The sequence below is a fragment of the Triticum dicoccoides genome, chromosome 3B (genome assembly GCF_002162155.2).
Source record: "Triticum dicoccoides isolate Atlit2015 ecotype Zavitan chromosome 3B, WEW_v2.0, whole genome shotgun sequence".
In the NCBI taxonomy this organism is placed as follows: Eukaryota; Viridiplantae; Streptophyta; class Magnoliopsida; order Poales; family Poaceae; genus Triticum; species Triticum dicoccoides.
Genome location: NC_041385.1, coordinates 774,715,183 through 774,728,053, shown reverse-complemented (window position 1 = coordinate 774,728,053; position 12,871 = coordinate 774,715,183). Strand labels below are relative to the sequence as shown.

At 42.8% G+C, this 12,871-nt stretch overlaps 1 protein-coding gene and 1 pseudogene across 1 annotated transcript in view; one reads left to right on the top strand and one right to left on the bottom strand.

Moving 5' to 3' along the window:
- Window positions 1-2,115: 2,115 nt before the first annotated feature.
- Window positions 2,116-6,733, top strand: LOC119282160 (annotated as a pseudogene).
- Window positions 6,734-8,040: 1,307 nt separating this feature from the next.
- LOC119279983 (DNA (cytosine-5)-methyltransferase DRM2-like) overlaps window positions 8,041-12,871 on the bottom strand; it is an 8,736-nt gene continuing 3,905 nt past the window's right edge. The window contains exons 5-10 of the mRNA XM_037561009.1: window positions 12,204-12,312; window positions 12,069-12,115; window positions 11,787-11,939; window positions 9,494-9,593; window positions 9,320-9,402; window positions 8,041-9,225 (exon numbers count right to left, since the gene is read on the bottom strand). Coding sequence (XP_037416906.1) covers window positions 8,041-9,225; window positions 9,320-9,402; window positions 9,494-9,593; window positions 11,787-11,939; window positions 12,069-12,115; window positions 12,204-12,312 — 1,677 coding nt within the window. The remainder of the gene's footprint in view (window positions 9,226-9,319; window positions 9,403-9,493; window positions 9,594-11,786; window positions 11,940-12,068; window positions 12,116-12,203; window positions 12,313-12,871) is intronic.

Sequence of the window (12,871 nt, the reverse complement as noted above, 5' to 3'; positions counted from 1 at the left end):
TTTTTAACGCATTAATATTTTAAATTTTGTGAACTTTATTTCAGATTTGATTTTTTGAAATCCTTGTTTTTTAATTATCAAATATTTTCAAAAAATATGAATTTTCTAGTACACAGCATTTTAAAAATATTTTAAAAAAATGTGAAAATCTTTTGATTTAATGAAATGTTCCAAATTAAAACATAGCCAACTTTTTATAATATTGAGCGAGCGAAAAACTTGGTAAGCAAGTGAAGAAATGATAATTGAGCGAGTGAAGACGGGAGCCTAGCTAAGCGAGCGAGAGGTCTGTGGGCTAGCCCATGTTAACATTATAACAATAGTTTCATGGTTTTTTAGCGAGGAATAGTAGCCACCAAGGGGCTCACACGCCGAGTTGGCGCCAAGGTCAAAATGTATAAGGACGCCACTAGCACACACCGAACAACTCCGCTATTGTTTGAGAACAAATACCGTCTTCAACAGCCAATGAAAAAAAAAATAAACACCACCATAACATAACTAAAACCCAGTCCATGCAGATAAATTCAAAATGAAACAACCGACCGCAACAACTTGCTAGAAAAAAAAAATCCCGCGTCTGAAGAATGGAGCAGTGAAGCGTGCGTCTGCCCTTTTTTTGTCATCAGTTGAGTATATAGCGTACAAGAACATATCTGGTGATACCAACACTTAGATGATTCCATGATACCAATTTGAAGAAGAAAAATTCAAAAATATATTAAAAAATCCAAATCCAAATTCACAACATATGATCTAAAAAATCCAAATCCAAATTCAATATACACATTGAGAAACAAAAAAGGCAATTCTATTATGAATAGTGTAGTTTTCACAGTATTCATGTTTTTGTCTTTATTGACACTATACATGTTAATTTCTTCTTTATTTTTGTTTCTGAATCTGCAATTTGAACTTGAATCAAAATATTTTAGGGTTTATAGACACATGTTCTATGAACATCCATGATTTTCTTTTGGAATTTTTGGAATTACTTATGTTTTTTTTAAATTGGTATGATGGGAACATCTAAGTGGTGGTATCACCTGATATTCCATAAAGGAAAATATCAGGTGGTTCCCACAGTTAGATCCTATGATACCAGGTGGCAGGCCTGGCTAGCCATCTCAAACTTTGAATATACAAAAAAAAGATTATCCCATGATAGCAATTTGATTTTTTTTTAAATGTTTCAAAAAATTCTGAGAAAACCATGGATATTCACAACATATGTGTCTACAAACCCTACAAAATTCAGATCCAAATTCGATATACACATTGAGAAAAAAAAACAAATCTATTGTGAATAGTGTAGTCTTCACACTATTCATGTTTTCATTTTTAATGATGCTATTCATGCTGATTTTTTCCTTTTTTGTTTCTTAGCCTGCAATTTGGATTTGGATCTGAATTCTTTAGGGTTTATGGGCACATGTTCTGTGAACATTCATGTTTGTAGTGTACGCAGCAGATGGCCTGATGGGCCAACTTTGATGTAGCAGCCAGCCACTGCTTCCGCACGTCTCCCGTGGCCGTGCTCAGGCATCGAACCCAACCAGATCGGAGCCGCCGCCGCCGCCGCCGCAGGCTTCTTCTCCAGCCGGCAGGGAAGTCCCTCTGTCGCGCCGCGGCGGAGTGGCCTGCCGGACCTGGGACCGGTCTGTCTTGGCGCCGGGAACGGGAGAGGAGCAGCGCCGGGGACCGGAGTGGAGGAAGGAGCCGCGCACATCGGAGACAGGGCCTACATCCATTCTTCCCCGCAGCGGTGGCAGGCTCCGCTGACGAAGCTCCGGTAAGAGGGTAGGAGCACTGCAGCTGAAATATCACTTGGCATGACTGAAAGTTTAGGGAACTTCAAACTATTGTAGCACAGCACAGCATAGAACACACAGCTTCAAACTATATTTACTTGGATTCTGTATTTTAGCTCATTTGAGATTTCAACTCATCAGTGCTATCATGAATAGGCCCTAGTAATTAATTGATTGCTTGCCGCTTGTTGCCCTACTAATTAACCTGTTCCACACACCCATGGTTCGATTAGGTCGGTCGGCCTGAGGTGGGGTGGGGCGCAGCTAATCTTGCCGAAAAATCGGGGATTCAACTGAAGATAATATGCCTCATGTCGAGGGTGCTGGTGCAATTCCTATTGGTGGTGGTCAAGTGGGGTTCGCGAAGCTGCAGGGTGAGGATTTTGAGTACTACATGCAGACCTACTCGATCATGTTGGGCCGCAACAGCAAGAAATCGTCGGTGGATGTCGATCTCTCCAGTCTTGGTGGGGGGATGAACATCTCGCGCCACCACGCGCGGATATTCTACGACTTCCAGCGCCACCGTTTCGCGCTTGATTTCATCGGCAAGAATGGCTGCCATGTTGAGGGCGTCCTGCATCTCCCTGGGAATCCTCCTGTTAAGCTTGACTCGCAGGACCTCCTTCAGATTGGGGACAAGAAGTTTTACTTCCTCCTGCCCACGAGGTCTATCTTTGCGTCACTTGCCGCTGCTCGACAAGCCCCTGTTATTCCCTCACAGGTCTCGCCGCCATCGTTTGTGCGGCCAGGGCACCTCGTGTGTCCAATTTCAGTGACCACTTCTCTGAAGCTGATTATGGCCGGGACAGTGATGACATTGGGAATGGTGTCAGTGAAACTGGAATGAAGGGCAAGCTGCAGATAACCAAGAAGTCTCCTGGAGATTTGGACATCTATGGTGGGCACAGAATCAATGTTGAACCAATAGGAACAATCAGCGAAGGTGATACATAATCCTTGCTCTGCATTTTTACTGTCTATACTTTCCCTTCCTCGTCGTCTTGTTTCTCTTCTAAAACATATGTAGAGCTGATGATGATTTTACTTGTTCAATCACTCAATCTGGCTGTACGCATTATTTGCATGTTGCAACTCATGGCTACAAAGTGAGATAATGTTGATATTGCAACATTACATATTAGAGATAGATATGCACATTATAACACAGATGTAATGTTGCAGAAATATCTCTTAAGCAACTCTCACCATATTGTTTACTGCAAGTGCATATACATTATTAGTTGCTATTGCAAGTGGTGTTATGTAATGACATTATGCTTTATATCCGAATTGGCACATCATGATGTCTGAACATAACTGCATCTCTTATGCTTTTACCTTTTATAGGAGAAAAAAAGTAGCAGAGATGCAGTTATATTCGCACATCGAATGATGCACACCAAGATGCTTCATTCTGAATGTCTTTGACATCTTCCAATCTTAGTTTCTAGGGATAAATTAAGTACATTATCTATGATATTTGTATCACTAAAGCAGCAGACATACTATCAAGAATTATGAATTAGGAAATGGTATGATGCAAGTTTTAGAAGCTGTTAGTGACCTTTGTTCTTGTTTCCAGACTTCCAGCTATGGACCTTTGGAGTTCTGTCCAGTGAAAGATCAAACTCCTTATCTTTTACCATGCGCAGGGAAATATTTGTTTGATCTGACCTGAACTTGCTTTTTTTCGTGTGTGCAGACAATAGACCAGAAATAAGGTTGAGGGGTGACCGGGATGTGGACAACCAGCACATCCTTCAATTGGAAGAGAAGGAAGTCGTGTCATCTGTTGCGACTGTGTTATCTGACCTCTGTGGTCCTGGACAATATATGCCTATGAGAAAACTTCACACAGAGGTTTGTCATCGAAAAACACACATATTTCCTACCCAACTTCTATCCTAAAGCTAAAGTACGCCTAACCTAATTAGTCTTGGAGAAGTTAAATATACTAAAAGTAGTTTACTGTGTTTATACATTGATTGATGGGATGGTCATACCATTACAGTTTAACTTCTGATATAGAATATCATCACAATTTATGACACTAAAAAAAGTCTTCCTCATTCAAAAGAATAATAATGCAAACTGCATGCTGAGAATATCATCTGCGGATGGAACTAAGGTGCTAGCATCCTTGCCTGTCTAATATAGCTTAGTTGTAGCCCGTAGGTGTATGTACTATGATATGGAAGGTTTCAGTGGAGGATAGAAAAAATGCGACCTCCTCTTGCTAGTCCGTGCCACCATCACGCGGCGGCTGGGAGGGCAGCCCTCTCCACCCCCACCCTCCTAAGTCACGCCGCCGGGCGAAGCCTGGTTGCAATGGGCTGCGGTAGGGCTCTCCTTCCTCCTCATGCAGTCCCGGCGACGCAAGGTGCTATATTGGCTGGCAGTGGCGCTGTGCTGTGCGGGCGCGCTTAGAGCCGCGACGGCTACACGGTTGGTGGCCCATCCGTGGTGGCCAGAAATGGGCCACGGTCGTCTCAGGTGGCATGGGGCAGCTCCCCCGATGGCGTGTGTAGCTCCGGTATCCAGTATCTTGCAGGATCTAGGGTTTCGTCGGTAGTGGGTGGCGTCTAGTATCTTGCACAATCTAGGGTTTCGCCGGTAGTGGGCCTCACCATTGTTTCTTAGTCAGATCCGAATGGTTGGATCTGGCCCATGGAGGCCAGCTACTTAGGCAGTCCGCTTTGGGTAGGTGCCACCCCGGCATTGGATGGTGGGCCGGCCTGCGAAGTGATGCTGGTTAGAGCCGATGATCCTCATTCCCGTCCATGGCGGGGCTGGATCCAGAGGGGATCTGGCACCCATAGCCATTTATCCTCTGCTCGTGGGTTAGCATCTGTGTTCGCTGGCCCTGACCCTGGTGGAGCTACGACATGACGGTTCCGCCCTTGCGTTGTCTATCTGAAGGTGCTTGCTTTTCGGCGGCCTGGTGCCCTGACGGTGATGGTGTGTCTCTCCTGGATGCTAGGGCGGTGACCCTGGATGTTGAGGCTACACAGTTGGCTCTGTGGCAAGCAGTGTTGCAGTAGTGGTGGCGTCTCCTTTTGGGCTATGAGGGTAGCAAGGGGAGGGGTAGCGGGTGATCATAGTGTCGTTGTGGCTTTGGTGGTGGCGGCTCCCTGGTCTCGATCTTGAGGCCTTGCGCTAGTGGCAGCGGTCCCCTCGCGGATCGGGTCGCAACTTTGGCTCCGCAGGTGGCACTTGTGAGGGTCCTAGCAAAAGCTCCGCGCTTGGGCGCCACCGATGGCAGCGCCTACGAGTGTCGCTTCCTTCTTGGATGCATTGTTGTGGGTCCCCTCTCGATGCAAGGGCTCCGGGTGAAAATCCTAGTCCGTCCTTTTGGGCTCGACGGTGTCACTTGGCGTCATCACCATCTTGAGGGTGTTAGTGCGGAGCCCCCCATTCGTACTCTATGGGCGCCAAAACTACCTCTCCACCAGCCGCGAAACCCCGGTGTCCTCCGTACGCCACCCCATCCCACCCATCAACCGCTGCCCTCCTCCATCACGCCGGAGCCGATACCCCGACGTCGTCGTCCACCGCAACCTCAACCGCAACGCCCTCCACGGCTAGTAGTTGAAGCAGAGGCCGAGCCGTCCGTACCCGAGCCAGTTCAACCACACGGTCCCTTTTGGTTGCAACTGGCCAGCGGCTTCGGGCATGCCTTGTCCCGGACTTGTAGCATCCTCGACTCTGGTGTGGGATGGTCTAGTGATCTCCTGTCATTTACAGTGTCTCCGTGGTATCTGTTCTCGGTCCTTGCTATCTCCTAGCAGGAGCTGAGCTCCATGGCCCGGAACAAGGAGCCTATCTCTACGGCGAGTTGACCCTTTCCATAAATGGCTCGGTGTGTTCGGTACTATGGTGTACGGTGGTTTCTCAAAGTGGTGAGGGTCCAGTTCTATTCAGTAGTCTTGGTTGTCTCTTGTTAGGTGTTGCGTCTCCTGTTTTCACGCTTGAAGTGGGGTAAGGTGCACTTGTACCCTTGCTCAGGTGCCATACTATTTTTCTTTTGACCTGCTTGTATGAGGGTTTCCTTGCCACTTTGTATCGGTTTGGCTGTTTGGGTTATATATATAAAGCTGGGCGAAAGCCTGTTTCGAGAGAGGTGTATGTACTATAAGTTGTCGAAACTATCATATAAATACAAAGGCAGTTAATTTTAGGCTCTTAGGCTTTAAGCCTGTTCATGCATGACTCTGCCTGCTAGCATCCTTCACTTGTCACTCCAAACATCTTTTGTGCTGAATGTTGTCGCTTCGTTTTTGTGGAGCCATGACTCGCTACGGACGATTTTCTACTGATATGTACATTTTTCTTCTACAATTAGTGGGAAAGACTTGCAAGTATATCCTGTGGTAGCTATCCTGGAAAACTTCATTTTTCATTAATTAATCATGTCACATACTGGGATATCCCTCCTATTCTGTATCATGTCACAACACTATTATTATTATTGTCATTTCACTATAAATTCAGACTACTTGTTCTCCTTTTTTCTGGCAATTTCCTTTTTCTTCACTCACCCAGCCATGTAAAAGCTTAGCAATGAAGCATGAGCAGACTATTTTTTACACATTTGCAATCATTGTACATGCAAAGTCTTATACTTGTTTGTCTATTCGCAGCTTGTGGACCGGTTTGGCAACGTCTGGCACCACACCAGGGTGCGGAAGTACCTGACCTGGGAGGAGTGGTCGCCGATTATAGCCAAGGGGAGGCCGTGGTTCGGGCTGCTGGAGCTGCTCAGGAAGCACCCGGAGCACTTCGTCATCAAGGCGAAATGGAAAGGCAGGGAGATCTCGGAGTTCGTCTCGCTGGTTTCCTTGCTCTCCTAGAGCGAACCACAGACCAGCAAGGCTGTCTCTAAGCTTTTCTTGTGTTTTGCATCGCACCTGTAGTGTTGTGTCCAGAAGGCCGAGTGGTGTCCTGATTTGTGTATGTGAGAGCAATCAGTTAGATGGAATTGCTGTGATGCATTGTATCCCGAGTTTCTCTGTCTTACCTCTGTAATGTTGAGAATGTTGTGTGGAAACTTGGGCTTTTAAGTGGTATTCAGTTCGTACCTTTTCATATTTGAACTACAGAACTTAGCATGTCCTTATCGCCCGACACGGCAGCCTGTCGCAGTGAGGCGGTGGCGCACTGATGCTTGGACCACGGTGCAATGCCACAGTGGCTCCCAGCAGCAGCAGCCAGCATGGTGCACTGTATCCTGAGTAATCTTTTTTTAGAGCAACGAGCTTATATTGTCAAGTCAACATGGTTACAGACTTACAGTCATGTTGGATGCAATCTTACATGAATAAAACAGAACCCAGAAAGGACCTTAATAGTCTGGATCAGTTTGAATTTGTTAATATGAGCTGCTTCATGGTAATATGAGCTGCCATATGGGCACCTTTTTTTAGAAGAAAAGAATGTAAAAAAGAACCAACAGATCATCCATTTGCTGGAGAATAGGCATAATAATACATGATGACATGGCTCACTCACTCACAGCAAGGTCCAAGGCTTCAGGGGTGAAAGCAACGAGGACCAGGAGGCTTCCAACGGGGAGGAGCAGAAATGCGCGGCAAAATATTTTGTTTCGACTGTTTCAGAATACAATCTGAACAGAAAATGCAGAACATAACAGTGTAGGAAACCCTGAATTTGCGCGTCTTATATCCTCCACTGCATCTGGATGTAGTCTCCAAGAAATATGTCAGCAACAGAAACTCCGCTCCACAGCTAGCAAAATTATGTTCAGATGCAGCGTATGCAAAAAAGGAAGAAAACAATCTGTTCTACTGCCAGCACAATGTCATTCTGCTACCTCTACGCGGAATGCATCCGAGGGACATGTTTGCAAATAAATCAAATATGTACAAATTCTGTTGGCGAAAAGAGCCCGCTGAACAGCATTTGGAGCAACCAACACTAAGGCATTTTTCTACAAACTAGAAGGGAGGGAATTCGTAGAACTAAATGTACTCCCTGCCTGTATAAAATTAGGCTCTGAAATAGCTGAGGGGACCAAGAATAGTCTTTTCCCAAATAAACACGAGCAAGATCTAAATCAGTTAGCAACCATAAACATCATATGGCTAAATGTCAATATGATATTTCTCCCAAATAAAAACCCTCCACATCAATTCAATGTTTAAACAGATAAGTTGCACTTCCTAGATATAAAGCATTGAATGATACAACTAGAACTGCAATGATTAGGCTACTTCCTGGCCATAGCCGACTTGACGGCATTCAAGATTCTGACATAATGGTGGAACAAAACAGATTGCTTGCCCTCCAAGCCATGACGGCTGGATCGGTTGCACCCAGCAAGATTGTTACATGGGCTGCCCCCAATCACCAAGTCGAAGCCACCAAATGTAGTAACATATGTTGCAACTTGATCATCAGTAAGAGATTTCACATCATCAATCTCAATCAGCGTGCCTGTTTGGGTCTGATTCCACCAATCCCTGAAAATCCTCTTACTAGCTTTGTCTATTTCAACAGAAACCACTGTCCTCATGTTGATTCCCAACCTGTGCAAAGCTACCTCTCCTCCTCCAATACCAGTGAATAAGGACAGCACATTAACACCATTGGGAAACATGCCTTTTAGCACTGACAAGTGGTAAGCAACAGTATCAACATGGAATGAGTTGCCTAGAGATTTGTATCTATTTGTGTCGCTGAGACCCCTTGTGTGGTCCTTTGGAAAACCAAGCAGATATTCAATCTCTTGAGGCTCTAACTTAGCAACCTTATTTTTTCCAACCCAGACAAGATTGTACCTTTTGCAGTGATCGATGACATACTTTTGAATACTTTGAGATGGTGGAGTGTCCGCACTTGCAAGAGCACGCCCAATCTTTCCAGTCAGCTTTGGACCTGCCACACCTGTTAGCAAGCAGTTGAACTGTGTTCTCTGGTCCCAGGAAGGCCACCACTTCTTGTAACGAGGGAATGCCTCAAATATGGTCATTGGAGGCGAAGGAAGAAGAGGTGCTCTGTTCTCAATTGGCAAGTTATGTATGTAGCCTCTTTTCCTTGCAGTTGCACACAAATGTTTGGAATCTACAAACTCAGGTTGAATGTCATACAGAGATCTTGAAATGGTCGCCCATACACCCGTGGGAGCCCTAGCCACATTTTCGTAGTAGAAATAAGGTGGTCCCATATCTTGTTCAAGAATCCTTCTGGTCACCCTAACTAATGGAAGGCTATAATTGGGCAGGTTAAATCCAACCATTGGATTTGGAATAAGCATATCTTCATCATGGTTGCAATCCAAAGAGGGTTGATTGCTCTGTCCAGTACATCCACATCGCTTCCTTTTTTTCTTTCTCTCTTCCACCAACCTTGCTTTCTTTCTCCCTCCAAAAGAATCGAAGCATCCACCCATGACCTGCCACAAATGTACACATATTGCAATGTTCTTTACATCAAACTGAGAGAACAAAAAGATTTTTTAATGAAATGTATATCAAACCACAAAGTACCTGATGGTTAGACAAGTTCAAATTTCCTGCAACCCGTGATGCACTAATCGAATCAACTAATACAGAGAGATCACCATCCACACCTAGGAATATTTAATCAGAAATGAATATCATAAGGTGCCTTATCCATGGAAAAAATAAACATCAAGGCAATAGTCTCAAATAGAGCCGCACCACATCTTATAATAGCCATATTAGCTTCATCTTCAGAAAATCCCATATCTACTAATGAATTGATTTTCTCGTCCTTCTCAAACATCTCTTGTACAAAATCCTGCACAAAAGTATAATGAAACTAAGATTGGAAAACATTTACTACATATTACTGACTACTTAATGCCAACTAAGGAAATACAACTACATAGCGACACATATAAGGCTAGAGGAAAAAGGGGGCCCACAACTAATAGATGATCAAGAAACGAATAGCATCTACTTCCCCAGAAACAAGAGAAAACAAATTGAATGAGAACTAAATCGATGAAATAATTTAGGAACTCAACTCGTTATTCTCCAAATGCTATTTGAGAGTGACATTAATACAAAGTTACTGCATGCATGAACGGTGATGCTCATCATAGGTTTACGCTTGAAACTACTAGCTTTACCAGCAATATAAAGTATTGGTTGTGCTGGACTGGAATAAACTGAAGGCACACATCTAGCTTTGTTACATGTCATGATGTATAATGGTGGTGAAACACAGTCATCTGGTCTCTTCATGACGCTTTTCATGATATATATTTTTAAACATATGGATGATAAGGCAAATGCATGTCTTCATGAGAACATGATGATATTCCCATCCACCTTATTTCAGGTTCACCGGTTGCTAGCAATCAAGACATATCTTTTTCCCGAGCAGGTCTAATAGAGAACAAACACTCCATACGCTTTCCCTACTTGTTGTTTCCAGGCATTACATATTTCTAGCAATGAATAGGATTGAACCATACAATATTCACTTCACAAATTTTATTTGCGTAACTAATATAGAATTCAGCTATAACATCATATATATTACATTTCAAGATTTCTAAATAAGTGACTTCAGGTATTCAACTCTCGCTGAATTTTTTTTTCTTGACCCCCTCAGTTTTCTCAGCTAATAGGTTTATGTTGATCTTCTTGAAAAATTTCTTGGGGTGAGTTTGATATTCTTTTCTAGTACTATGTTCATATTGAGCCACTGAGAGTAAAAAAAAGAATCTTGAACTATGCCATTCAATTATTGAAGACCTTACTCTTCCTAACTTGCATGTTATTCTTCCTAACCTACATGCTAGTTTCCAACCCTCCTTTGATTCTACAGTTAAGTGATGAGATAGGGTGCAACACAAACTTTACTCTAGTCAAGGATATAATTATATATATATATATATATATATATATATATATATATATATATACATATATATATATCCACCTATATGCAAGCATCTTTCTTCAGTATTCAGCATTATCAAGTTTTGCTTCTACTTCTTTCCGAACTCTTCTCATATCACTCCGACTGTACACTATATCTTGGACTACAAAATAAACCAAAGGGCATAATTGGTTCGCAAATTTTGAATTCTTATGTGTATATGTTCTCTTGTTTACACCACATGTAGTATGATTTGCTCATAGCATCATAAATCCTCTGTTAGGCATAAACACAAGTTTGTGTCCAGCTAGAATTACTCGTCCACCTAAGATTAGTTTTACTAGCCGTCGTGGTCATGAGATATCTAGACTAGCCTAGTATATATACATGTACCCAGCCCCTTGTAAACATCAACCCGTGAAAAAAGCAATACAAAGTATAGAGAACAGGCTACACACGAGCCTGTGTGGCCATCAAATCCGTTGATCTGAGTTTTCTGTCGTCAAGTTAGGTAGGAGTTCCGGCGACGGCGCCGAAATGAATCGATCGATCCAATCTAGATCTAGCTCCATGAAGAGCTTACGCACAGGAGGTTTTGGTGAGACAAACACGTATTCCTACTAGCTACTGTTCATAGCTTGTGTGCTTGTTTGAAGCCAGCTTTGCACGTACGTGTTGCTCTTGGTGTGATTTGTTCAAGCGTTTCAAAACCAACATCCTCAAGTCACATGTCTTGTAGTAACTAAGATTTAAATGCACAAGAACTGAAGAAAAAAGAGTGATGTCTAACACAAATAAATTTTCTAATTCGTCAAAATTACAAACAAGCAACACAGCAATACACTCGGTTTCTACTCCTTCACAGTCTCTTTGAGTACTTTGAGGGAGGCATTGGTCTAATGGTAGTCAACCTCACATCCTATATTAACTCTTACATGATAAAACTTTAACATGATGAGAATCCTTTGTAAAAAAAATCAGGTGCTCAAATTTCATTGCACAAGTCTACACTCATGAAATGCTAGGATAAAAATAAACAAATCTCAAAAAATACGTAAAGGGGCGTGCAAGGTATGCATGGGAAATAATTCATCATCATACCTCATCACTATAATCACCAAAGTTGGGCTCTGTATCACCAGCATCATCATCACCATTCGAGCTCTCAAAATGAAGATCATCACCATCTTCAACTCTATGGAGGGCGCAGCCAGAAGTAGAGATGTTACCCAATGTATCTTCATCACCTATTGCCTACAGTTGACATCACCGATCCCAAGTCTTTTGAGAGACTTTCTCTTGTGCATGATACATATGATCATTGCCATCACATAGCAAGAGCTCCATTGGATAAATTTAGTAATAACACCCATGGACACATACCTTATAGGTCAACAGTAACTCAAGCAATGCATTTTGGTCACTGTGCCCTGAAAGCAAAACCAAAAGCCTCGATTAGAAGGACGGTGCAAACACAAATAAGACAAATTAAATGAAATTTGTTACTTCTATTATTACCAATCTCCTTGATGCTTGTCACGACCATTTCTTTTGGGAAACCCATTGCCACATATCTCTTGACTAAAGAAGGAGATGACGCTTCCCCATTGGCCCACCCATTAGAACCCTTTTGATAGTTGCACAAACCAATATCACATTATGATCTTAATAAAAACAAGGTATGGCTAGCTATTGTACTTAAATACACAATCAATTACTACATGACGTACCAACGAGGACGGGCTAGGAGCATCGAAGTTCCACAAGTCCAGAGCCCATGAGGGTCCAACATCACCATCACTTATCCCCTTGTCACGGCCATCATGATCACTCCTCTTAGTTAAGCAAACACGAATCAATATTGAGAGAAAACCACAAGGAAATCAATTGTAGAGAAAAACAATAATTGTATCATGCACTACCACATCTGCTGCAAGATATCGCAAATGAAATTTCTAGCACGAAACAAGTATAGCGACTCGATTTTAGAGTTGGAACACATTAAAAAGCAAGAAGAAAAAACCATCTATTTTATTGGAAAAGCTCCCCTCCAGCATTTTCGCATGAAAACAATAAGCTAAAGTTCAAACAATATACACTAGTACAATTAGAAATAGTATAATTTGAATTTATAGGGATGCCTAATTAACTGAAGTGTGCTAGCTTTGTAGGAAGGACAATCTCTA